Source organism: Balaenoptera acutorostrata, chromosome 5 (genome assembly GCF_949987535.1).
Source record: "Balaenoptera acutorostrata chromosome 5, mBalAcu1.1, whole genome shotgun sequence".
Classification (NCBI taxonomy): Eukaryota; Metazoa; Chordata; class Mammalia; order Artiodactyla; family Balaenopteridae; genus Balaenoptera; species Balaenoptera acutorostrata.
In genome coordinates, this window is record NC_080068.1 from 19,435,980 (window position 1) to 19,463,211 (window position 27,232).

At 40.9% G+C, this 27,232-nt stretch overlaps 3 protein-coding genes across 4 annotated transcripts in view; 2 read left to right on the plus strand and 1 right to left on the minus strand.

Moving 5' to 3' along the window:
• Positions 1-2,415, plus strand: part of METAP1 (methionyl aminopeptidase 1) — a 69,890-nt gene extending 67,475 nt beyond the window's left edge. The window contains exon 11 of one of the 2 annotated variants that reach the window (XM_057547069.1): positions 652-2,311. In XM_057547069.1, coding sequence (XP_057403052.1) covers positions 652-815 — 164 coding nt within the window. In that variant the 3' untranslated portion in view covers positions 816-2,311. Of the gene's footprint in view, positions 1-651 lie in introns of both variants that reach the window. The other variant, XM_057547070.1, reaches the window with a different exon arrangement.
• A 5,832-nt stretch (positions 2,416-8,247) lies between these two features.
• Positions 8,248-10,498, plus strand: LOC103012895 (macrophage migration inhibitory factor-like). Its single transcript, XM_028166980.2, has 2 exons — positions 8,248-8,768; positions 10,381-10,498. The coding sequence occupies exon 1, from the start codon at positions 8,333-8,335 to the stop codon at positions 8,573-8,575; it is 243 nt and encodes an 80-aa protein (XP_028022781.2). The 5' UTR covers positions 8,248-8,332; the 3' UTR covers positions 8,576-8,768; positions 10,381-10,498.
• LOC102999923 (alcohol dehydrogenase class-3) lies at positions 10,453-23,378 on the minus strand. Its single transcript, XM_057546457.1, has 9 exons — positions 23,265-23,378; positions 20,128-20,229; positions 18,328-18,469; positions 17,371-17,458; positions 14,481-14,700; positions 14,070-14,330; positions 13,195-13,330; positions 10,887-11,025; positions 10,453-10,749 (listed from the first exon to the last, which is right to left on the minus strand). The coding sequence occupies exons 1-9, from the start codon at positions 23,274-23,276 to the stop codon at positions 10,725-10,727; spliced, it is 1,125 nt and encodes a 374-aa protein (XP_057402440.1). The 5' UTR covers positions 23,277-23,378; the 3' UTR covers positions 10,453-10,724.
• Between the last annotated feature and the right edge of the window lie 3,854 nt (positions 23,379-27,232).

Below are 27,232 nucleotides of genomic sequence, written 5' to 3' on the forward strand. Positions count from 1 at the left end.
AGCAGTGAAAGCCTGGAATCCTAACCACCAGGCCACCAGGGAACTCCCAATAATTTTTAAATTTTCTCACCAATCTCTCTCTTTCTCTGCCCTCTTTCTGGTTACAGGGGTGTGGCCTGTAAAAATTTCACAGTATAATCTGTTCTCACCATCTTTGTGCTTACCATTTAAAAATTATATCAGGAATTAAATGCTATAATAAAAGTGTAAAAAGTTACTCTATTTTCTTCACAATATACATCGGCTATAGTTCAGTCAGATTCCAAAGTTATACCAGGAGAGAGCTAAATTCATTAATTCAGTTTCTTGTAGTTCTGTGATGAGTGGTTATCAGTTACATTTCTGAAAATGAAACTGAGTGCCTTTATTTTGGAAATACCAACTTGATTTAATATTTGGGAAGTATACAAAATGTGAAGTTTTAAAATTTAAACATTATTATTACTTCGTTGGACTAAAGACCAAAATGAAATTGAAAAGGCTTTAGCTTAAACAGTTGAAGTGTAAATAGGAATCTTAATAGTGAAGTTTTAAACTAGTTTTCTGAGATATCCAAGGATATAGGAGGACAGGCCAGTACACTTGCCTAGAGAGTTTATTAAGAAAACAAGCTGAGTGGTAGAATTAAGAACTGGTGTTTGTTTGTTTAAGGCGGATGGCAGGATGAAACCTGGCCGGATGGCTGGACAGCAGTGACGAGAGATGGGAAACGGTCTGCCCAGTTCGAGCACACCCTGCTGGTCACGGACACTGGCTGCGAAATCCTAACCCGGCGACTCGACAGCGCGCGGCCTCACTTCACGTCCCAATTTTAATTTCTCCCGAGGTGGCGCTTCTCAGTGATACCTTCTGCCTGTACTCTGCATTTTACTGAGAGTACAGGATGGAAGAGGAAATTTTTTATAACTTGTTTTGTTTCGACTATAGATAAGGAAGGACTACAGCATTTGATGTGTGTCCTCAAGAACTTGTCTTGGGTCTGAAAAAGCCAAGAAGAATAAAGGAAGCTTTCTCAACTCCTTTCAATGCTCCCCTCTCCCCACACAAAAAAATCTCTGCACCCCTGTTTTCTCATTTGCCCTTTGAGCACTTTTACTTCAACCTGCTTCTAGTTGCTTTTATCACTGCCACAACCGGGCCGTCAGAGCCACCTGCTTTCCAGGTGAATGTTGCAGATGAGAATCCCTGAAACTTTAGCACCATATTTTGCTCCCGACTTTTTTTTTTTTTAATTATATATGTATGGAAATATATACGTATTCATTTTAAATTCCATATATGTAATTACCAAACACTATGTGACCTGGGGTTTGTGTTGATTCTGACAGGGTTCTATGCTGTCGTAAATGGACCCATCATTTGCAGTGATTTAATTCCCAGCTGGGAATTGGCCTCCCTCCTCCCCTGCTAATTTACCCTCGTAATTGTGTGTAAGGAAGCACTCGGTCAGTGAGACTTTCCAGTGTGGACTCTGTGTGCGTGAATGGCTATGGCAAAATTCACTTTGGAAAAAGGTTATCAGGTTTTTAAAAATCTAGTTTATGGCAAAAATAGCCACGCTCTAAGCAGAAGCTGGCTGTTGCAGAGAATGGGATTTTTGTAATACGTTGCTATTTCAGACCTCTGTTTGGTCATAATGGTAGGAAAAACACTCCCTTCCCCGCTCTCTCTTATTTCAAAGGCATACCTTGGAGATATTCAGAGAAGGGTGGAGGCTGCACTGTGGAGGCTGATGGGGAAAGACAGTTCTGAAATCTCTCCAGCAGTGATCAGAGTCTGGAAATTCTAATGTTTAATAAATCTGGTGGGGATGAGAAAGGAACTTCTTTGAAATTGGACTGTTGCCTTGCAGGGATGCAGCTGTCCTTGGTGTGCTACCACAATTCTCCTATACATAGTTGGGAACCTCATTAGAAATGACCTCAGCTGCCCAACATCTGTGTTCCTTTCAGTAGTTCAGTCCAAATGGGAGTGCATCCAGTGAAGACATATCAGATCAAAGTCATTGTCATTAGAGTGTACTTGATTACTAGGTATCTGGTAAGTTTATTCTAAGATAATTTGATACCACTGACATGTTACATTTGTATGAGAACATCTTTCCCAGAGTGCCTCAGACCTTTATTGCTTTAAAGGAATTATGATAATGTTTTCATTACTTTTATTATTTTAATGATTTAGTAAAGTGGCTGAATCTGGTATGTGTGTGAAGTTTTTTATCAAACTGTAATATTTGTGAATGGAATGCCTTGCAATATGAATGTTAATATAATGTGTAAAGGGAGATTAAAAAGTTTGAATGACTATCCCACCATGTAGTCGTTAACTTTGCTGAATTTGTTGGGGATTTCAGAAGGAAGTGGTGGGAATGGGGAGGCTAATTTCATAATCTAAAATAAAATTTGAGTAAAAATACTTTTTTTAAGTTGAATGGCTATATACAAATTCCAGTACTGTGTTTAGTTCAGCAGTCTACCAGCAGTATTTGAGATGCAACCATATTTCTGAGATAGTTTAAGGCGGAGATTGCTGCATACGTAAGGCAGCATTTTATGTACTGATAGTGGAATTAACAGTGTGGGCTTACTCAGTGTCTACTACTAGAAAATAAGCTCAAGGAAACAAAGTCTTGGTGGGTAGTTTTTTTTTGTTGCTGTTAAAAGATAAACACCACACTGGTGATGATGCTTTTCTCGGTTTGGGAGATTTTAAAACAATATGTCCTCTAGTCTAATTGTATATGTCTGATTACAAATGTTTGTTTACTAGGTTTAGATGAGAAAACATCTAGGGTAGTTTCCTCATTCTGCCAACTTCTCAAAAATGTCAGTGTGTTAACTTTTTATTTTTTTTTATTAACTTTAAAATAATCCTTTTTTTTTCCCCTGACAGTCCTTCATCCCCCTTGGAATTATAATTTAGAAGGGAAAGGTGTTTGCCTTTTATTTTCATTTTATGTCTTTTGCTGGTAAAATGTATAAAGGTACGTTAGAACCCGTTCACCAACACCTTTATATTACTTGCCATCCACATGTCTAAATTAACAGGAAGAGGGTGTTTAGGAATTTGCCATCTTAGCTTGATTCCTCAGTTTGTCCCATCACTACTTCTGGCTTTTCATTGAGTTTGGTTAAATTTGAGAGTGGGATGCTCCAGTTTGCTAAAGCCCCCAAATGCACCCTCCTGGTATCTGTAAGCTATTTCTGTCCCACCCACCCACCCCCCGTTTTTTTTTTTTTTTACTTCCAACTTTTAATTTTGAAAATTTCAAATTTACGGAAAAGTTGATGGTACAGTGAAATAACTATATATCCTTTCCCTGTATTCAGCAAGTGTTATTGCGTCACATCTCTCTATATAAAAAGCATTTTTCTTTTGAGAGAAATGGCATTGTCGTACTTCACCTGCTACTGTTGCAGTGTGTCTCTCTGAAAACATAAGGACATTTCCTACACAATCATAATACTCTGATCACACCCAAGGAATTGAATATTCATAGAGTTATGTAATGTATAGTACACATTCAAACCTGAGGCTCAGTTTCCCCCCAAGTGTACTTTAAAGCGTTCGTCTTGTTTAAAATGCAGAATCCAAACCCATGGCATTTGGTTGTCATCTGTAGGTTTTTTTTAACTCTAGAACAATCCTTCCACCTTTTTTGATCTTTTATGAAACTGACTCTTGAAAAAGCAGGCCAGTTAGCTTGTAGAATTCTGTGCTTCCCTGATTGTTCCTCATAAGTAGGTTCAGGATAAATGTTTTGGCAGAAGACTCTGTAGATGGCATGTGGTGTGTCCCATTCATCGCATCGCATCGCATCGCATCACAAGGCACATACTGTCATTGTCACATTATTGCCAGTATATGTTTGCTCACTAGGTTTCTTTCAGATTTTCTATTTTAAGATCCCTTCCTTAAGCAAATAATTTGGGAGGAGATACTTGGAGACCATTTGGATATCCTGTTCACTTTTAATGATTTTAGCATTCATTAATAATCCTTGCCAGAATCCATTATTTTGTTGCATTGGTGGCTGCAAATTGGGACTTCCTAAATCTAGCATTCTGTCTGCATTTATTGGCTGGCACTCTTTTACTAAGAAGCACTTTTTTGAGTATCAGTGTGAGCTCATTGTTTTTAAAAATTCAAGTAATTACTCTAAATGGTCTGTATTTGGCCAGTGGAAGCACCTTTATGCTTATTTATGGGTCATTTTGATCTGTGCCTATTAGTCTTTGAGCACATTCTTGCTTTTTGCCATATCAAGATGTTCTAGATTTATCATACACTTTTCCTGCCCCAGCCTGGGAATTGGCTACTTCTCCAAGGAGCCCTGGTTTCTTTTCATGGGGAATGGTATTTGGAAGTCAAGATCTGGGTGCTGCTGGGGTGTCATTGCTCCTAGGGCCGTTCAGGGAACAGAGCCAGCAAATGCATTTTTTATAAATCATGAATTCATTCTGATACTTTGATTTCAAATTTAACACTAATCTTCCTCACCCTTCCCTGTTCCATATTTGTATCTTCCTTCTCCCATGGTGAGAACTTTGGTTCTGAACAACATTAATATTTATTGATTTGCTTGATTCTATATGACATGTAAAATTATTTTAGAATTACTATACCAAAATCACTACCAAAAATAAACTTAAGTGTAAAAGTTGTGATTGTTCTTATTCTTGGAACATATTTCACTAAGGGGGTACAGAGTATTGGTTTAAAAGCTATTTGAAGTAATTAATTTTTATCCTGCAGTATTCTAAATTTCATAAACCATGAAGTTACTTTTCAACAGTAAATGCAGTGAATCTTGGGGGCAAAGCATGCTATACAGGTGGGGAAGATTTTTTAGCGGTCTGGGAGTTAGAAATACTGGAATCAGTTGAGATAGTGTGATATGATTGTGTCTACATTTGATGGTGTTTGGCTTCTACCAAGTTCTCTAGCTACCAGAGGAGCAAATTATACCACTTGTAATGCAGATGTGTAGCCTATTTCAGTATAGAGTAGGAAAAAACATCTGGACATTGTCTTAGGAACAGATTGTTTCACAACATAGGCTGCATTATGCTGATATTCTAAAAGTTATTAATGTGTTTTGCTTCATTTAAAAAACGAACATCTAAAGAAAGGCAGCGTAGGTTCCATGCATCAAAATTCTGTGGTCCCACTGTGTTTGAACTCACAAGCAGCCTTTGGTGGCAGCCTTCTTCCTTACCTCTTTTTCCTTTTGGTGCTAAGTATGAAAAAGAAAACCAGTGGTTTGCATTTGGTTATTTTGCAAAAAAAAAGCCAGGAGTCAGGTGGCCTTGGCTACGTGTTACCTGCTGCTTTTCATTTTGGGGACTGGGATGAGCAATAACAGAACTGTCTGTATATGGTAATTCTGTGATTACGTTGAAACGTGTCAACACTGGTTTATCTCACTAAAATGTGCCCAAAAGTCAATATGCGGAGCACTCAAGAAGGGCTTCCTGGAAAGATTTTCACTTACCACTGATGTTTGTTGGAGTTCAAAGTATTTTAATAACTTTTCTTGTGAATGTCCAGCCTTTTTACTATTGCGAAGCTTTTAGTAGAATAATTGCTTCCATCTCCTGGGTGCTTGGCCCTTTTACTATTACTCCAGCCTCCTCATTCAACTCCCAACAACAAACACATGCCAAACTTGTAGGCACGTTTGCACTGTGGTCTCATGAGACGATCACGAGATCAACAGTCAGGACACTAGGGCTCTGAGTTCTCTGATTTTTTAAACTAGTTGAAGGGCTTGGACAAATCACCGTATTCCTCTATGGAGGTATCCTATTTGTGTAATGACACCATAACTTAACAACTGTTTTATTCTATATATAATGTGACTATAAAGCAAATTTGCTTTATTTCAGTACTTGGGTCAGACATCAACAGAAAATTCAGAATAGAATTTTTCAAACTTTACCAGTAAATCTGAGCCCTGGGTGATTCTGAGAAAACAAAATAGCCAAGGATAAGAACTTTTAGTATTAAGATGTAGATTTAAGAAAGAGAACAACAGGTATTTTAAAGCAAATTTCCACTGTTTTATCTTGTTTAACATATCTAGATATTTTTGGTAGTCAGGAATATTTCAGTCCATGTCTAAACTCTGGGTAGTTCTGTGGTGGATTAGCGCTCCTTTGCTGAAGGGAGCATGTACATATTACCTCTCAATGAATTCTGTTACGATGTCCAGTTTGATAAAAATCAATCTGCTTAAAAGCCCATCCCACTTGCTCTGTTCCTGTAAAGTTCCACCAAAAGAAGTTTGTATAATGGAGGACTTTGTACGTACCGGTTCACTGTGCTGGTTTACTTCCTAGTTGTTTCTTTAAAGATACGATTTCCTTGGTATAGTTCTATGTACTTATTATCTAAGTAACTGTTTAAATATACTTAATGTTTTCCAAATGTGTTTTCTGTCTGTTTTTTCTACAGGGTATTTGCTGACAGAGAATCTGATCTTGCATGTTAATTGAAACAAAATTGGCTGAGTGCAAAGTTGTTTTTTTCCTGGGTCACAAAGTATCTCTAGGCCCAAAGAACTGTCAGTTACTTTAGGACTTTGATCATCAACCTACTTGGGAGATTGGTAGCCATGCAGAAAATGTTCTGAAGCATCTGTGCATGTAAAAATATGTTCCCTCTTTCCCAGATCAACGAAACATTTTGAGAATCATGAGCTACATTTAATTTTGCTTTGAAATGGGATAAATGGAAGTAGCATTGTGTTTATCTTTTGGAGCTGTTTTTGTTTAAGCTGTACATACATTAACTGGCTCCACTGTAACAAAGTTTGGATATAATGCAGTTTTTTCCCTCATCATTCCACAGGTTCTACCTTATGTTAGTTCTCTGTGCATGTAATAAAGAACTCATTCCAAGTCAGACATGGAATTCCAAGTCAGCCTGTATATGGACTATCTTTTTACAGTGAACATCAATAGGTAAGTTAAATAGAAAGCAGAATAGCACAACATGCTGAAAATGAAAAAGCAGGAAAGATTTGAAAAATGCCAAGTATACCAACATTTTCAATGAAAAACAAAAAGCTGTTAAAAGATACATCCTAATATTGTAAAATTTTGGATCCTTAAATTAAAAAATTTTTTTTACTAGCTTTCATGAAATATACAGCAGAGGTTAGCGACTTGTGTTAAAATTATATACCTTTTATCCAAGAAAGCAGTTTAAACATAACTTCAAAAAATTCCCGACAATACTTCTAAGGTGGTAGAGTCCTAATTTTGGACAACCAGGATAGATTTGCTGACATGCACATAGTGAGTGTTTTTTAGCCCTATGTTGTGTATGTTCTTCCAAAAAATATTTGTTTCCGCAGTATACATAACAACCTAGATGCCATCCAAGAGGATGTATTAAAAGTATCTTAACAAGAAATACTTTATACCTATAGTTCCATGTTCCAAGAATCTTTATATTAAGGATCTTGTAAAATTGATTCTTAATACTGGTTCTTTGAAAGAGACAGTTGTGCTTTCAGCCAGGAAATGCTCATACTTGTTAAACTGAATTAGCTGGCTCAAGACTATGTACATGACTGTGACAGAAAAGTAAACTCCCTAATTGGCCAGCTACAAGAATTGGAGTTACATTATTTTACTATCTTAAAATTATTTTCTCATATTGGTGAACATAATGTTTGCCATTCTCATTCAAGTATAGCTCATGTATGAGAAGAAAAATAAAGGGGAAAAGAAACAAAAATTATTAGTTCTCCTCCATTATTACCCTATATACCCATTCTGTTACTGCAGTCGCTTAAGGCAATAATATACTTTGTTCCTGGAAGGCTGAGCTAAAACAAACCAGATTAAAGCACACTTCCTACAGCTAGGGTAGAAGCTAGTTTTATTTTCCTGTTCTTCCAGTTCACCCAGAACAATAGGTTGGAGCCATCTTGGCCCCTACTGGGTCTCCAGCTCTCTAGGTAAAATGAGAGAAGCTAGGTCATACTGCCTAGTCCTTCAAATGCACTAGAGATCCAAAAAAGAAGTCCTGACCATAACTGCCACTTTTCCAGTTTTCAGTCAACTAAATATTGCTCTCTCAGAAACACAAACTTTGGGAGTAATTAAGCTACATCAGTCAAAAGAATTAAACAAGAAAAAGCACATGGTTTCAATCCAACCAAAAGATATGTATGTGCATGGCATATCTGATGTCCTGATACAGAAACAGCCTAAGCTATGCTATGATGTAGAAAGAAGAAAAAGGCACAGAATAGGCGGGGCGCCGTTCACACGAGAGTCGGTTGGTTCCTGTATCCCTGTCCCCGCCTTCCCTCGCCGTCATGTCGATATTCCTGGTGAACACCAAAGTGCCCCGCGCCTCTGTGCCGGACGGGCTCCTCTCCGATCTCACCCAGCAGCTGGCGCAGGCCACGGGCAAGCCGGCGCAGTACGTCACGGTGCACGTGGTCCCGGACCAGCTCCCGGCTTTCGGGGGCTCCAGCGAGCCGCGCGCGCTCTGCAGCCTGCACAGCATCGGCAAGATCGGCGGCGCGCAGAACCGCTCCGACAGCAAGCTGCTGTGACGCCTGCGCGTCAGCCCGGGCAGGATCTACATCACCTACTACGACATGAACGCGGCCAACGTGGGCTGGAACGGCTCCACCTTCGTCTGAATGTCGCGCTCCGGACTCCCCCGCCCCAGGCCCGCAGCCCGCGCGTGGTTTTCTGCCCGCCCCGCCCCCAGCGACCGCACCTCCCGGGACGGAGAAATAAACGGTATGGAGACGACTGGGGGGGGGGGGGGGGGGAAAGGCACAGAATAGTGTTAATAGTATTCCTTTGTGTTAATTTAAAGTATATGTATAAATGCTATCGTATTCATAGAAACTTCTGGGAAGATACATAAACTGAATAGTGGTCACCTATTTTTTTGGGGGAGAGGGAAGTGTAGCTTTTCTTTCTCATGCAATTTTCTCTACTATTTGAATGTTCTAACTCTTGGATGTATTGCCTCCATGTATTTATTTTTGTGTTAATGGATCACCTGGATGGTAAGACTATGCATCATTTTCGTTTGCTTCTTTATTCTGCTCAGGGTAAAGAAACCTAAATGTTACTTAACAACACTACCAGGAAAAGACTGATAGATTTGACTATATTAAAATAAAAATTAAGAAATATAAAATATATTAAAATATAAAACTTACAAAGGATTGGCATCTAGAATAAAGAACCCCTAAAAATTACTCAGAAAAAGAGAAGTAATCCAACAGAAAAATGGGCAAAGGATGTGAACAGACGCCTCATAAAAAAGGAAATACAGATGGCCAAAAGAAGGAAAGACTTGGGACCTCCCTGGTGGTCCAGTGGTTAAGACTCTGCACTCCCAGTGCAGGGGGCTCAGGTTCCACCCCTGGTCGGGGAACTAATATCCCACCATGCTGTGTGCCACGGCCAAAAAAAAAACACGACTTTAGTCATTAAAGGAAATGCAAATTAAAGTCATTTCACACCCATCTGATTTGCAAAAATGTCCAACCACATTTAACAGCAATTTGACAATTTCTAGTAAGGTTTAAAATGTGTTTATCCTATGGTACACATCCTCCGTAACTAATGCACTGAGCACAATGTACAAGGATGTTCCACCACAGTGTTGTTAGCAATACAGAAACAATTTGGGAAACAACTATATGCCATCAGCTGGAGACAAGTTACAGTAGTTCATATAACTGACCACTACTGCACAGTACTAAAATTAATGAATGGGAGCATCACCTACAACAGGGATTAATCACAAAATAATGAGTGAAAAAGGAAAGCTGCAGAATGAGACAGTATCAGGTTTAAAACATGTATGACAATACTGAAGACTAAAGGGTTTACGGATACGTGTAGTCAAAGTATGGCAATATGCATGGGAGTGATTGATAAACACCCGATTCTGGATGTTGACTATACCGCAGGAGAGGAAAGGCAAAGTGGTCTGGAAGAGTAAGATGTTAAGATCTGACAAAATAAGTGCTGGAAATTTGGGTATTCAGTTCATAAATATTTTCCGTATGCTTGAAATAGTTCAGAGTGACCAACAACAGATATATACCTACTTAAGCTCAGAAGGTAGTTTCAATGATGAATCTGTGGGCCAGATGTTATACTAGGAATTAGGAGTCTAAGTCTGAACAATGCATGGTACCTGCCCACAAGAAGATAATCTCACAGAAGCAGATTTGGGTTCTGATTAACTGTGCCACTGCTGATTGGAGAAATCTGTTCTTTAGTAAATGGGCCTGAGACCCTTAAAAGTTAAGCGAAAGTTACCAAGGACAGTAGAAGACAAGGTTCAGATACTCACCACTGCCCTTCTTCCTCCATCTTTCCTTTAAAGAATGAAGATAATGGGGAGAGGAACCATGAGAAAGAATTTGGCATACAACAGAGCTGACAACTTCCACACATATGCAGAAATTCCTTTTATTATGTTAAAAATATTCCTTAATGAGCCAGCAATTATTTATGTGAAGAAGAGTCCAGAAAACAGACTTATGACAGTATTAGCCTTGTCCTTGATTAGACATTTATGAATTTATACACAAAACATTATTCCCCAGAGTCAGTTAATGAAGGTCTAAGAAGCTGTGAACTTGAAAGAGCTCCTTCCTGCTTGTCTGGCTGCTCCAATCAGACTACAAGACTTAGTTACAAGGATGGAAGAATTTTTCTCTTTTGAATTTAAAGCTTTACAACAGTTCGGATGCTGTAAGAGAAGAAAGCAATAAACAGGTTCTGAATGATTTCTTTGAAGACCACTAAAACGGTTTTTTTACCCTTCTCCCTCCAAAAGCCCCAAATCATTACCACATTCTACACTACACAGCTAAAGAGAAAGCTCACCTCTTCCCTGCATGCATCAGTTCAAAGGCTTTGTTAATTTGGTCAAAAGGCAGATTGTGAGTCACAAATTCATCAACCTTTATTTTTTTGGACATATATTCCGACACCAACTTTGGGACGCTTTCTACACTCTTCCATCCTAAAAGAAATCATACATCTATTCATTAAGTTTTCCAACAAATCTCTACAGTATGCTTATTACTTAGTGGGTGACAAAGACATTTAAGAGAATGAATTTTTTCACGAACTAAAGAGGAATGAAAAACTTCAAAATCAGCATAGAAAGGAGGAAGAAATGCACATCTTTAATTAAGAAAAAAGTAAATGCCTTTTGAGCACTTGCCTTTTTCTGAATTAAGGTTTACTAAAATCTCATTAAATCTTAATGGAGATTTTTAAACCATACAGGATAGAACTCTAGAAGTCTCAGAATAAGCTTATTTAAGTCCACAACAGCAAAGATTTCTGTAATCGTGAAATTCAAGGAAGAAAAAAACTGATGTGATACATGACTATTTCTGTGGTTTTAATTTCAACAATAAGGATACCATCTCAGAAGAGAAAACTGAAATTGAAAAGCAAAGTAGGTGATCTTTAGTTACAGGTTATGATTTTAAACAAAATCAGATCCTTCAATTTCTCACTTGTATTGAAAGAAGCAGTAAATCGACAAAGAAGCCTTCCCACCTTTTTTTAAACCAGGGAGTCTTTGGACCACATTTCAAACCTCTTTTGAGCCTTTCCCAAATCTCCCTCCTTGTGTCCTCTACCAGTTACCCTTTCCTTCCAAACTGCAGTGCTTTTTTTTTTCTCCTTTAAATCTCCTGGTAACTGAGACAACCACAGCCACTGCTATTCCCTAAACTAAAACTGCTGTTTACATTTGTGAGTCATATTTTAGCAACACCCATGGGGCCCCAAGGCTTCAGCTTATTTCCCAACAAGCATGTGCTTGGATGAGGCTTCAGTGAGAGGTGACTACCAACCCCCCTGGCTCAGTCTCCCGGACTAAGAACACCCTTTCAAATACAGCTATGGACCCTGAGATGATGCCCCTGAGCTGCATGTATGGCTCTGACAGTCTGTTCTGAAATACTCAAGTGCGGCATACGTGTAGCGCTTTGGAAAAGAGGGTTTAGTCAGCTTGACATTTGCCTTGACAAATTCTGTAGTATAAAGAAGGAAAACTTTGGCCAAACCCCTCATTTTTCATACTTTCCTAGTCTCTTCTTCTGGCCTTGAAAAAGCTGGCATAATATGAGGTAGGGGACACTTTGTTAAACACAGATCATTAAAAACTCATGCTATTAGAGAATGGACTTGAGGACACGGGGACGGGGAAGGGTAAGCTGGGACGAAGTGAGAGAGTAGCACTGACATATATACACTACCAAATGTAAAATAGATAGCTAGTGGGAAGCAGCCGCATAGCACAGGAGATCAGCTCCGTGCTTTGTGACCACCTAGAAGGGTGGGATAGGGATGGTGGGAGGGAGACGCAAGAGGGAGGAGATACGGGGATATATGTATATGCATAGCTGATTCACTTTGTTATACAGCAGAAACACACCATTGTAAAGCAATTATACTCCAATAAAGATGTTAAAAAAAAAAAGAAATGTAAATTCTTGGGAAAAAGAAAACTCATGCTATGTAATTCTCTTTCCTTAGGAGGATGGTAAGGATATATTTTTTAAAAATCTATGAAAAACTTTAGATTTCATTTATTCACAACAGTTGGGATATACAAACATGTTTTGATGTCTTTTCTCTTCTCTAGCTGAGCAACCTCGGAAAATGGTGGAAACTTTCTCAGCATTCTGCTGGTGGTTAGGCAACCCCAAACAACCATGTACTTTTAGGATCATACAAGGGAAAAACGATCAGTCTGGCAGCTTTTCAATTTTGTTGTAAGGTTTTGTCTAATTTAATATTTTCAGTTTAAGACTTAGTATTGGTTACTGCTGAAATCAGTACTATTCAGACGGAAGTATGATCACATCCAGGGATCACTGCACTCTGGAAAAACGGGTAAAAAATGCCAATAACCTATGTAAGTCTACAACATGGCAAAGGGTGGCTGATACAGTTGTTTGCTTATCCTGTAACCAGCTTCTCACTCCTGACCTACCCTCAACTATTTCATTAACGGAATATTAATATCTTTTTCAACGTGTAAGAAGTAGCCTTGTGTTTCAGGAGAAGCTGAGCATGTCCCCAGTCCCAGGGGTAAATACTGATTGGGATTAAAATTCTGCCAATGGAAGTAACAAAAGAGAAAATGTACTCATCTCATCCACCAAATTACCTCCAAAGGCAGTGCCTTTCCACGTGCGGCCTGTTACCAGCTGGAATGGACGAGTGGCAACTTCTTCACCTGAGGCAGCTACTCCAACCACCACGCTGACGCCCCAGCCTTTGTGGCAGGCCTCCAGCGCTGCTCTCTGCAGGCAAATCACAGAAGTCAGTGCATTGTGCTGAGAATATCTGCTTCCCCAGAAACTTCCGGGGGAGAGGGTGGTGGTACATAGCTTTATTAGAAAAATGGCAACAAAATGATCAAAGTGAGTATTTAGTAAGTTTAATTTTATTGAACAATTTTAACAGGTATTTTAAAAAATTTACGAACTTGGCTCAACACTGACACAAATGGAAAGAATTTAAAGCTTTCATTTGTTGTCTATTTTAAAAAGTAAATCTTAGCTCAAAATTCTAAAGACTTAATAAACGCAGCAGACAGAGAAGTAACAGTTATACTTCTGCTGAGTGTCTACTTTGTGTCAGGTACCTACAGTTACTATCTGCATTTTACACATGAGAAAACAGGTTTAGAGAAGTTAAGTAGTTGCTCGAGGTCACTGAGTTAGTAAGTGGACATATATCTCATTCCAAAGCCCATGTTCTCTACAGCTGCATCATTTTGCCTTTTCATTTAATGAAACACACTCTGAGATTTAAGTGTATGCTGAAAGGCAAAGAAACATTTCCCTTCATATTTCCCGTCTATCATTTCCAATTTCTAGTTCAAGTACTCATTTTTCCCTTCTAATAATTCTTATCAGGGAATTCAAGACTCTTCCTTTGCAAAACAAAACAATTTTTGACCTTAATTAAGGAAATTACATTAAAAAAAGCAGCCCCCCCCCGCCCCGCCCCACTTGGAATGAAGCCAAGCATACTCACCATGACTTTCACGTTACCAATACACTCAAAGGAATAGTCCACTCCCCCATCAGTCATCTCAACGAGCACTTCCTGGATAGATTTACTGAAGTCCTGGGGGTTAATACACTCAGAGGCCCCAAACTCCTTAGCCCTTGTGAATTTATCCTTATTGATATCCACGCCAATGATCCGGGACGCACCAGCCACCTTACAGCCCATGATAACTGCCAATCCAACGCCTCCCAGGCCGAAGACGGCACAAGTAGAGCCAGGCTCCACCTAATAGTAAAGATAGTCTATAAGGTACTCATTTCACAAGAGTCAAGGAAATCATTAGGTTTCTTACTGTTTGGGCCAATTTCACTATTCCAGCAAGGCTTTGTTGTATGAAATTAGAAGGTGGACGCTAAAACCCAGGCCAACACTTACCTTGGCAGTGTTCACAGCAGCACCATAACCAGTTGAAATGCCACAACCCAGAAGGCAGACTTTATCCAAAGGGGCTAAAGGATCAATTTTAGCAACAGAGATATCAGCCACAACTGTGTATTCAGAAAATGTGCTGGTTCCCATGTAATGTAAAATTGTCTTTCCTTTACAAGTAAATCTGCTAGTGCCATCCGGCATTAATCCTTTCCCTTGAGTGACTCTAAAGAAAATAAAAAAGGAAGAAGGTAGGGTAGAATCAAGTTTCCTAAAATGCACAGGAAAAAGAAATCAATTAAAAAAAAGATGATCAGTAAACAGAAGAGTGTGCTAAGACCAAAAGTCTAATTTCTAATATATTCATTAATAATTTAGCACCTTTCAGCAATGCCTTATTAGGAAAACTTATAAAAGAATTATCATCTTACCTATCTTTTCCAACATTCAATATGCTTCTGGATTATACTGTCAGAGTATTGAAATAATTTCAACAGGTACAATTTATGGATCAGATGAAATGATTTTAAAATTCCATCATAAAACTCTGTGAGCAAATATAACTTCATAAAGCCAAAACCAGCATCTAAACAGCAAAGATTACAAGCAACTATCCACATCAGCTGATGAAAGTAGATGTCCACACTGGCTGCTTTAGATCTTTCAGGAGGCCTATTTCAAAAGTGTAGCTCTCACCACTGATAGCATACATGGTAACAAAAATTATTTTTGATATTCTAAATAGATGATGTAACATCTTGCTTAGGAACATGGGCCCTTGTGCTCACTTGTGCTCAAATCCCACGTGATCCTGGGCAAGTGAATTAACTTCCGTGCCTTAGCTTTCTCACCAGAAAATCAGAGAAACCTATCTTTCTTAGACATTGCTATAAAGATCAAATGAGAGGTTATGTAAAGCATTAGCACTGTGCCAGGCACAGAGTGCTTAATATATATGTTATTTTAACAAAAATAAACACTATAATTTGATGTACACTCTTGGACAAATCCTTTGGAATATATGTGAATAAATAAATATATATAGATGAAGAAAAATGGCTTGTCTCTGGATTCAAGAATAAGTACATTTCCTTTGAGAGAAAAACAAAAATACGATCAGAAACAAAGAACAAATAGGTGACAAAGCTCTACCAAAAATAACTTGTATCTTTATGAGAGCAAGTTAAGGTTTGTTTAGCTCTGAATGTGAGAAATTGCTCCTGTCCCAGAAGAGTTTCTTGAACAAAAGGTGATATGGGATGTATTTTAAGCTTTGAAAGGACTTGTCCTTCTAAAAGGTTATAGACAGCCACAAAAAAACCTATTACCATTATTATATTTGACGTGTCAAAATTTTTTCAGACCGTGTTTGGAATTCCCTTTCAAAATGACTAGTTTTTTTTTTTTTAGTTCTAGCTTTTTAACTGGATTTACATGATAAAACACATGGAACCTTATTTCCAAAAATCGAAACTAATTTTGTCAATGGCATTAGAAAACAATGCAAAAACAAACAGATCTCCCAAACACTGCTGGTCGGAGTATACCCCATGACTCAGCAATTTCAATCCTAGGGAAATACCCAAGAGAAAGTTGTGTATATGTCCATCAAGAGACACATATGAATGCTTAATAGTGGCACTAATCACAACAGGTCCAAACTGGCAGCAACGTAAATGTCCATGAACAGGAGAATGGATAAACAGTGACTATTTGGAATGGAATGTGAAAGAAACAAAAGAAAACCACTGATGCACAGAGCAACCTGGATACATCTCACAGACACTATGAATGAAAGAAGCCAGACAAAAGAGCACATATTGCATAATTCTGTTTATATGAAGTTCTACAGTGAAAGATATCAGAATAGTGGTTAGCTTTGAGGGAGGCAGGTGTTGACTTGTATGGGACATGAAGAACTTTGTGGGCTGCTGGAAGGGTTCTCTATCTTGATCTGGGTGATGGTTATAACTATTAGATGTGTATATGTATAAAAATTCACGGAGGGCTTCCCTGGTGGCGCAGTGGTTGAGAATCTGCCTGCCAGTGCAGGGGACATGGGTTCGAGCCCTGGTCTGGGAGGATCCCACATGCCGCGGAGCGGCTGGGCCCGTGAGCCACAATTACTGAGCCTGCGTGTCTGGAGCCTGTGCTCCGCAACGAGAGGCCACGATAGTGAGAGGCCCGCGCACCGTGATGAAGAGTGGCCCCTGCTTGTCACAACTGGAGAAGGCCCTCACACAGAAACGAAGACCCAACACAGCCATAAATAAATAAATAAATAAATAATTTAAAAAAAAATTCATGGAGCGGTACACTTAAGATTTGTATATTTTAATTACTTCATTATATGTATGTTCTACTTCAATAAAAAAGACAAAAAAGGGGCGATGAGACACAAGACCTTAAATGCCTCAAAGAAGTTCTTTAAGTGTGTTACCTTGCTACAATCAAATAACCACCTTTTCTGTGTCAAAAGGTTATGTTATCTCTTGTAGTCTTCCCAAAACCTTATGAGCTAAGTTTTATTACTTCGATTTCATGGACAATAAAATGGCTCATAAAAATGACTTCATTTAATTTCATAAGCATGTCCCTCCTTACTACATATTTTGGCAAATTTAGCCTAGTGTTATGGAAAGAGAATGGGTTCAGAAATTTGTGAGGTACCTCTTAACAGCTGATGCTGCTGGGCACACCACTTAATTTCTGGGTCTAAATTTTCTCATCTATGAATATAGTGATAGCAGTGATAATGACAGGTTGCCCTAAAGATGGAATGAAATAATTCATGTAAAATGCCCTGTATAAATTGCCACATACTTACTTATTTATCATGATATCATCGTGATTAGTGTTACCTCTTGTTTTAAGAATAAAATAAAAAGATACTAACCTTATCTTCTGGCAAAGGTTCGTTTTAGGATTTAGACAAAATTTGCACTCTCCACACTGTGGGATGTAAAGTGGGATGACAGTATCACCTGGAAAACAAATGCAAGGACATTATCCTGAATAGGTAGCATCTGATTCTAAATGAATGCATCAGCCCCTGCAAATTCCCATTTTTTTTTAATTAAAAAATTTTTATTTATTTATTTTTGGCTGCGTTGGGCCTTCGTTGCTGTGTGCAGGCTTTCTCTAGTTACGGTGAGCGGGCTTCTCATTGTGGTGGAGTCTCTTGTTGTGGAGCACGGGCTCTAGGCGCGCGGGTTTCAGTAGTTGTGGCTCACGGGCTCTAGAGCGCAGGCTCAGTAGTTGTGGCGCACGGGCTTAGCTGCTCCGAAGCATGTGGGATCTTCCCGGACCAGGGCTCGAACCCTTGTCCCCTGCACTGGCAGGCGGATTCTTAACCACTGCTCCACCAGGGAAGTCCCCCAAATTCCCATTCTTGTCAACCCATGCCGCTTTGCAAAGTTAACAACTTTAAGACCTAGAACTTTACCTACATGACATCATTCGGACACTGCCTGACTATGCAAAAAATACAAGCTTCAAATTTTTGTCTAAGTGAAACTTTTAAAACGGTAAGTGGAGAACAAGGAGGTCATGTGCTTCAAAACACTGACTCAATGCATCTTCAAAAATTCTTGCTTAATTGGGCAAAATTTGCTCTGGAGATGTACTTAAACCATTTCAGATAAACAGCAGTCTGCATAATCAGAGAGAAAGAAACTCTCAAATATTTGTGCTTTCCAGATGAGGCGTATAAAATCAATCTTGACAACTTACTTAGGCGATAACTTATTCACAAATAAACAATGTATAATTTATCAGAAACATAATTTCTATAGAAATTATAGAATAATATAAGCCAAAATTGTAAAATAAGTGGTTCAAATACTCTCCTTACCTGCCTTCAGCTTAGTAACTCCTTCACCAACACTTTCCACAATTCCAGCACCTTCATGTCCCAAGATCACTGGAAAACTCCCTTCAGGATCAGCCCCACTCAGGGTATAGGCGTCAGTGTGGCAAACTGCAGTGGCAATAATCTAACAGGGTATTAAAGTTAAGAGTGTCTACGTGTGTGTGCATGCGATTCAGAGTGAGGCATACATAGGTGGAGGCACTTTTACTTTAATAACATATTTTATTGATTAGAAGATACAATTCTTTCATATTTTAACCTGTCTAAAATCAGCATGTGCTTATACTCTATGGCATCTTAATTGAAACTGGCAGCATTTTCTTAGTGGTACTTAAAAGTAACGGTGCATTTACAGGCAATGAAACATGGTACATCTATTCTCCTTTTCAGTGCATGTTAGCAGGAGAAGGTAAACAAGGTGATGTTTTGGGCACTGTGCCTTCTGCAGGTGTGGAGAGGAACATCACCTGTGTGCAAAAGCAGGTGGAGCCCCTTTCACTGCTGGCCTCCTCCTAACTGCTGGGGAATGCGATTTCTAAAAAGGTACTGGCTATTTCTGAAATACGTCAGCCTGCTTGGTCTGGGCCCAAACTCAGAGGTTTTATTGGAACCAACTCCCCTTTTAGCAGCCACACACAATTTCTACTTAAATAAGCCCTTTATCCCGATTTCTCTAGCCTTCAAGCATCTCTCATTTTCCCAAACTACCAAAAGCACAGAAAGGAAAAGTCTTGGGGGTGTCTGTATTTATGCTTCTCTGTTTCTCACAAATATATCCGATTACAACATAACATTCTTAGCTGTTTGTTAGCAGTTTCCCAAGGTAGACTGCTGAACTCAGTGTGCCCCATACGCCTCATTTTAGTACATCCAGGACCAACATTTTCTTTTTTAGTAGCAAAATCACAATCAGGCTGATTTCTGAACTTAAAAACATACACACTAGTCTAAGATTTCAGATATCTGGGCCTGGGTTGAAAGGATCTGAAAAAGTTATTTGGCTCTGGCTTCTCGACCTGTTAAGTGTGACCCCTGGGAGCATGAGAATTGGAGGTGGGATGGGGGAAGTATACTCCAATTCACAGCAAAAAACGCTTATTTTTTCTAGAAGGTTAGTTTTATTCAATGTTCACTACTTTAAAGCACTGATTTTATATCAAAACAAGTACAGAGGAGAATGTCAGAATATCCAGCTGGCTGCCTTGTGCAATGCGCCTCTCTCCAGGGGTAACTTCAATTTCTCTGCCAGAGCAGAGGTTGAGAAGCACTGGAATAATGAATCCCCTGAACCCTGGCCTTGTCTGCAAGGGTCAGTACATTTTAAAGCTCTCTTAGCAAGCTTACTTCACTTGCTTGTTGGTCTAATCAATTAGGAACCTCTTCCCAAATCTTATTTGAAGTTTCTTCTAACAATCCAAAGACCATTTCTTTCTTCGTTTGTTTCTAATGTGTCATCATACATTTTAACTTATGGGATCAGCAGAAAGGGCAGCATCCTACAAAGCCACCTTAAAACCCCGGCTACAGAAGATAAACTGCAGTAATCCAATGATCCATAGAGAAGGCTGCTCAGCGCAACACCAAAGCTGAAAAGATGGAGAAGAGTGCTGCAAAGGTGAGAGGGATAAAATAAGAGGCTGTGATTCCAAGGTTGGATGACTTCCAATACCTTCTCCTTGACACTGTCCTTTGGGATTTCTCCTCTGCAGACCTCAGAGGACTCATCTATCCAGAGACCTAATTGTAAGCCTTTTTGTCCCAGTGCCTTAGATGTTTCATTACCTTAATTCGAACTTCATGAGCCTTTGGGGGTGCCACCTCTATCTCCTCTATGGAGAGAGGCTTTCTAGCCTCCCAGGCAACTGCAGCCTTGCATTTGATAACCTGAAATGGGGAAAACAGAGCAAGATGTTTCTCCTCCTGAACTAGTAGCCAACTACGTATTAGTTAATTTAGATGCTGATGAATGCTAATCTTAGAAAGTATATCCCAAATTCACAAAGACACATATAACTCTAAGTGATACGGAGAGCTGTCTGGCGCGTGTTTATACTTCGTATAAATGATATTCATTAAAAAGATTTAATTGAGATGACCACATGAAGAAGTTTAATTCAGGAATTCCCTGGCAGTCCCGTGGTTAGGACTCGGCGCTTTCACTGCTGGGGCCCAGGTTCAATCCCTGTTCCGGGGAAACTAAGATCCCCGCAAGCCGCATGGCTCCCCCCCCATAAAAAAATAAAGTTTCCCTCATCAAATATTTAATGACCCTCTACAATGCATAAACAGGAGCTGGTTAACAGTACAGGTTCCAAGAAAATCTGATTCAGTAGTCTGGTACAGGGTCCAAGGAGTCTGAATGCTTAAGACGTGCCCTACGAAATTCTTTTGCTCAGGCCGGTTTAAGTAACACTGGTTTAGTGCAAAACTGCACGGTGGGAAGGAGCGAAAGTAAAAGTATCAGAGTGGGGGAATCAAAAAAAACCTGCATCTATCCCTTTCAACTGTGCTATCCAACACAGTAGCCACTTGCCACGTGTGGCTTTGGAGCGCTTGAAAAATGGCCGGTCTGAACTGAGATAAGCTATAAGTAGAAGATATACCCAGATTTTGAAGAGTTAGTATCAAAAAATTAAAGTATTTCAATAATATTTAAAAAATATTGATTACATGTTGCGATAGTATTTTGACTGCAATGGGTTAAGTTTTAATCCAATTTAATACCGTTTTAATGTGGCTAATAGAAAACTTAAAATTACATATATGACTCATACTGTATTTCTATAGTATAGTGCTACTTCAGAGTCAGTACACTCCTCCTTCACCAGAGAATGAAGTGAAACGAGGAAGGTTTTGACTCGTTCACGTAATGCTTATGAAACATGTTCACAGAATAAAGATTGCACTGGGTTTATAGGAGACAGACTTGAAAGCCAACGATTACAAAAAGTGTGATTTAAAGGGATAGGCACAAAGTGCTACAGAATGCAAAATATGGAGAAAGAGCCTAACTTTGGTTGGTGGGTTTGGGAAAGCGTCACTTTTAACTGGGATGCGGAAAGATGAGGAAGAGTTAGTTACATAAAGATAAAATATCTACATATAGAGTGACTGTGAGTGCTGAATATGAAACCCCTTATACAGTCCTTGACACAGTGTAGCTTTGCAGAAATAAGGTGGTAGTTATTAGTAGCAAGAGAACAAAGAGTAGAGGAAAAGGAGAACTGAACTATGTAGAAGGATGAGTGGCTTGTGTAAATTGGTGAGGCTGGAAATGATCACTTTTAAAATTAAACTGTAGATATTAAATCTGATCAATCAATCAATCAATCTGGTAAAAAAAATTCATACACTGCATTAGAATCTTTTTTTCACCTCAATGTACCATAAATCTCAAAACAAAACTCCAAAGGTAAAATTCAGAATACTAACAATTAAGTCACATATTCTAGAGATCCGAAGCAACAAGAATGAATCATCCATAATCTAAGCTTTAAGTCCCTCCTCCACCCTTTTAAAGCATATGTGAAAGGAGTTTAACCTTTTCCTGTCAATGACAATTCTAAACAAAACAAAGCCCCACCCTAAATCCACACTCAATTGCCCTACTTCAACATCTGAACTATCACAGGAATTATAATTTTTCACATTCTCTGCTGAAGACACTTGGTAATAAGGAAAAAAAACCTGCCAACTTGCTAAATCTGAAAGATCGTTTAGAATTTACCATTTCTATTCAAGTCCAAATCTTTTTAGAAAATCTCTTGTTTGCAAAGCATTAAAACAATCAGCAACTTTAGACGGATTAATCATATTACTCATATATTTCTGTCTTTCTTTACTGTCTAATGTGTATTTCAGGAACTTGCAATAGTCTGTTGCACAGGGTTTGGAACCCCGGCTCACTATGTTTAGTGTGATCACTAAGCACGACCAAACACTAAGCCTCAAGTTTTTGGTCTGTAAAATGGGCTACTACCTTGCATAGCTGTTATGTGAGGATTAAAGGAGGGTACGTATAAAGCTCTGGTGCCCAAGTGCTCCAAAACGTTACCGAAAGGGCCCTTGGAGCCTTCCAAAAATACATTCCTTGGTGGCACAATAATAGCTCAACTATGAACTACTACCGTGAAAAACAGGCAACGTAGGGGTTAGGAGCACGGGCTCTGGCTGCAGCTTTGCCACCTAAAAGTATGGCCCCGGGCAAGTTACTTATTTTTTTTTTTTTTTAATTTTATTTATTTATTTATTCATGGCTGTGTTGGGTCTTCGTTTCTGTGCGAGGGCTTTCTCTAGTTGCGGCAAGCGGGGGCCACTCTTCATCGCGGTGCGCGGGCCTCTCACTATCGCGGCCTCTCTTGTCGCGGAGCACAGGCTCCAGACGCGCAGGCTCAGCAATTGTGGCTCACGGGCCTAGTCGCTCCGCGGCATGTGGGATCTTCCCAGACCAGGGCTCGAACCCGTGTGCCCTGCACTGGCAGGCAGATTCTCAACCACTGCGCCACCAGGGAAGCCCCCAAGTTACTTATTTTTGTGTACGCAAGGCGTGGCGGCCCCTAAGCCACCCCCAGGACACCAGGCTAGAGACCGACTCCCCCCCACCTCCACTCTCCGGTTCTCCCCACCTCCACCCCGCTTCGGCTGCCCCAGAAAGAAGCAGCAAAAACCCTCCCACGAACGGAGCCGAAACAAAGCTTGCTCCCTCCCTTCTTGCTGAACCGCTCGCCCGAAGCCCCGTTTCCGCTCCAGCAGCGGGAGGCCGTCTCCGGGCCAAGCCCCGCGCGTTTCCCCCTCCCCTCCTGACTCCCCCACCCCGGCCCCCACGGCCCCCGACCCCCGGCCAGCGGTCCGGTTCTGCTCCATGGTTTCCCTCCCTCCCTTCCTTTTCTGGACTCAGCCAGCGTAACAGCTGACGATACCTCGCTCGCCATCTCCTCGGATTCCGGTCAGCGCGAACCAAGGACTCAGTAGGAGCCCCAACCCAACAAAAGATCGAGGACGTGGGCGGGGCCTGCGTCCGGCGCGGTCCCGCCTGCGCCGGGGAGAACGTGGAGGCGGGGTTTGCGGGGACCGGGACGTGAGGGGCGGGGCCCGCGGTGCGGCCCGGCCAACGTGCCTGCGGAGGCCCAGGTGGTGTCGCGGGAAGCTCGAGGGGTTTCGAGGAGGCTGGATGGCGGCGGCCGCTTCGTGAGCCACGTGATAGGCTTGCTGCACGATATCTGTCAGGAAAGGGTTTCCCCGTGTAACTGTAGCCCAGGCAGCGTCGATAAAGCTTACAAAGGAGAGTTGTGGAAGGTGAGAAACCAGGAATTAAATTCTCTGGAAGCATGTGAGAAGCCGTGAGAGGACTGCACCGTCTTTGTGCTCCTTCTACACACTTTGTGGGCACGTCTTGAGGGCGCAAGGCGAGTAAGACGCAGCTGTTCGAGGGAGTCTCCGTCAGCTGAGCTGTGCGAAGAAGGATAAAGGGCGCCCCCCAAAACGGAGGCTCCTTCAGGAAACTTCCCAGCGCCAACTTGGAAAAAACGCGCAGGGGACGACCAGTGAGTTTATTCGGTGTCCTGCTGGGGACTGTGGCGTGGGAGACAGCCTCTCAGATAGCTCAGAAGAGTTGTCTTGGGAGGCCAGTAGATATGTGATTTGGAGGAGGGAGGTCCATGTAATCCAGCGTGTTATCTCCTAGATGGTTATTGCTAGCCCTGAGGAGCAAGTATCTTAAGTGAATGATTTTCGTGCATGGGAAGGTGTGAGGATCCAGGTTCATAAAAAAGTTTCTCTTGAAATATTTCTCACTATCTAAGGGCCTGTTTCGCCTGTTTTCCTAGAGCACGGAGTGCCACTTTCCTGATCTTCACCCTGAATTCCTTTCAGGGTGCAATGTAGGTCAGCGACTGCAGTGGCCAGTGGCTCGATCCTTGCGGAACTGGATGGTGGGCAACATCCTTCATTTTACACCAGGCTCCTATGCCAGCTGCTGCTGAAGGGTGAGTAGGATTTCTGGTGGTGGTCGATAGGACATGGGGAGAGAACTTTGTGAGGAGGAGAAGGGGGCAGGGAAAAATCTCTGAAACATGGATGCATTTGATGCGTTTTAAGAGTGGACCAGAGTGTAGAGAGAGGGAGGATGAAGTATTTGCCAGTTTACTCTTGAACTCTGTTATGGGTGCTGAATTTTATTAAAATGGCTGTACTGAACAGACCACTCTTCTTCCTTGCTGCTCAGTCTTTTTAATGGCTCCTTTCCCTCAGTATATACCTTAAGGGTTAGTGCTCCCAAATAGTTTGTCCGAAGTCTTTCCTTTCACTCCACCCACTCATCTACACCATGGCTTTTTTTTTTTTTAATTAATTAATTAATTAATTTTTGGCTGTGTTGGGTCTTCGTTTCTGTGCGAGGGCTTTCTCTAGTTGAGGCAAGCGGGGGCCACTCTTCATCGCAGTGCGCGGGCCTCTTACTGTCGCGGCCTCTCTTGTTGCGGAGCACAGGCTCCAGACGTGCAGGCTCAGTAGTTGTGGCTCACGGGCCTAGTTGCTCCGCGGCATGTGGGATCTTCCCAGACCAGGGCTCGAACCCGTGTCCCCTGCATTGGCAGGGAGATTCTCAACCACTGCACCACCAGGGAAGCCCCTACACCATGGCTTTTAACTTCTATTTATATAAGGATCACTTCTAGATTATGAATCAGGATGGCTCCCAGTAAACTCCAGACTTGGGCACACAACTGCCTTCTAGACCTCTGCCTCCATTAGGATATCTCACTGTTATCTCAGACTCAACTTGTCCCAAACTCATCCTGTCATCCTTTTTCCTTAAAGGTACTCTTTTTTCTGTCTTTGTGTGGTATCACCATCTACCTATTTGCCCAGCCAGAAATCTGGGAATGGGAATCACAACTTCTCCCTCTCCTCCAGCCTCTACATTCATTCCATTGCTGAACCCTAAGCACCTCTTACATCTTGTACCTCCTCTCTGTCCCCACGGCTGCGGCCTTAGTTCAGGCTCTCATTATTTTTTACAGGGTTTCTGAAAAAGCATCCCATCTGATTTCTTTGTTACCAGGCCCCTGAATCTGATGCACTTCTAAACTAATGCCTCCTTAGTGAAATTTCCAAAACAAACATCAATCCGTGACATTTCTTTTCACCTTTAATGATTTTTGAATGATGTGGTTTATAAGTAAATAAATGTCATTCTTCTATTTAAAAATCTTCAAGGGTTAAGAGAGGGCTAAAATCCAAACTCTGTAGCTGGGCCAGCCAGGCTTTGTTTAACCTGGTTCCCGGGTATCTCTCCATCCCTGTTTTCTGCTCTTCCACCATACAAGTCTTGCTTCAGTCTTGGGGAATATTTGCAGTTCCTTAAAAGGGCTGTTCTCTTTCTTTTCTTTTTTTTTTTTTATTATTTTATTTATTTATTTATGGCTGTGTTGGGTCTTCGTTTCCGTGCGAGGGCTTTCTCTAGTTGTGGCAAGCGGGGGCCACTCTTCATCGCGGTGCGCGGGCCTCTCACTATCGCGGCCTCTCTTGTTGCAGAGCACAGGCTCCAGACGCGCAGGCTCAGCAATTGTGGCTCACGGGCCCAGCTGCTCCGCGGCATGTGGGATCTTCCCAGACCAGGGCCCGAACCCGTGTCCCCTGCATTGGCAGGCATATTCTCAACCACTGCGCCACCAGGGAAGCCCTGTTCTCTTTCTTGATTCCAGGACTTTGTATATGATAGAACTTCTGCTTGGAATGCAGCAAGCCTTTTTCTAGTGAAAGAAGAGTCTTTAGCAGAGAGTTAATTTTCTTTTCCCTATTACAGATAAATTGTCTATCTTCTGGGAAGAACCGTTTGCATTTTTATAGCACCTGGCTTACAAATAATAGACAGGACTTCTAGTTTCCTGTCTGGCTTCTAAGGCGACTGGAAGTCATAATTCCATCCTAACAAGTAAAAAGCTCACCAGGCTGAAAAATCAGGACTCTTCTTAGATCCATCAGAGAAGTGAGATTACAGGGAGAACTGCTGATCCCAGAATTGGAGAGACAGATACAGAGCATCACAGGTTACCTGAGCAGAAACCCATCTCTGTGGGAAGCAGTTTTGGGGCTGGAAAATGTGAAGCGTAATTGGTGAATTGCTGGAGGCTTAGTGTGGATAAGTCTGAGAGTTAAAAACTCCAGAGGAATCCAGTCATAGTGGGCCCTCACACTTCCGTGACTTTTATCTGTAGGTGCTTTCCCAGGATCAGAGAAGAATCCCCTCATGCTTCTCGCAGGGGAAGGGGAAAGGGAACCATTTTGAAATATGCCAGAGCATTCTGTTTTTCTTAACAAGGCCTGCCCTCAAAAGAGATTGTTTTACCAGAGCCTGACCTACTGAGGGATTATTAGAGTTTAACTGATGTTAGAGAAGGGAAATACCTAACTGCAGCCCCCTTTAGACATCCTGTACCACCTGAGGGGGTGAAAAAAATTGAGAAGAATTTGTGAAGTTCACAGTCCAGGGGCGCAGGATCACTAAAAGACTGAGATCTAATCATAAGACTACAGAAACCTTCCCCTTCTCCTACACCTTACCATTACATTACTAAAGGCCTGTTTACCACCTTTTTACCCAATAAGTATATCATATCTGCCTTTCAACAAAAAATAACAAGGTGTACTAAAAGGCAAAAAACACAGTTTGAAGAGACAGAGCAAGCATTAGAACCAGACTTTGATATTGCAGTGATGTTGACATTATCAGAAATTTAAAACAACTATGACTAATATGCTAAGGGCGCTAATGGAAAAAATAGACAATATGTAAGAACAGATGGATAATGTAAGCAGGAAGATGGAAATTCTAAGAAAGAAACAAAAAGAAATGCTAGAAATTAAAGTCACTGAAATGGAAATGAAG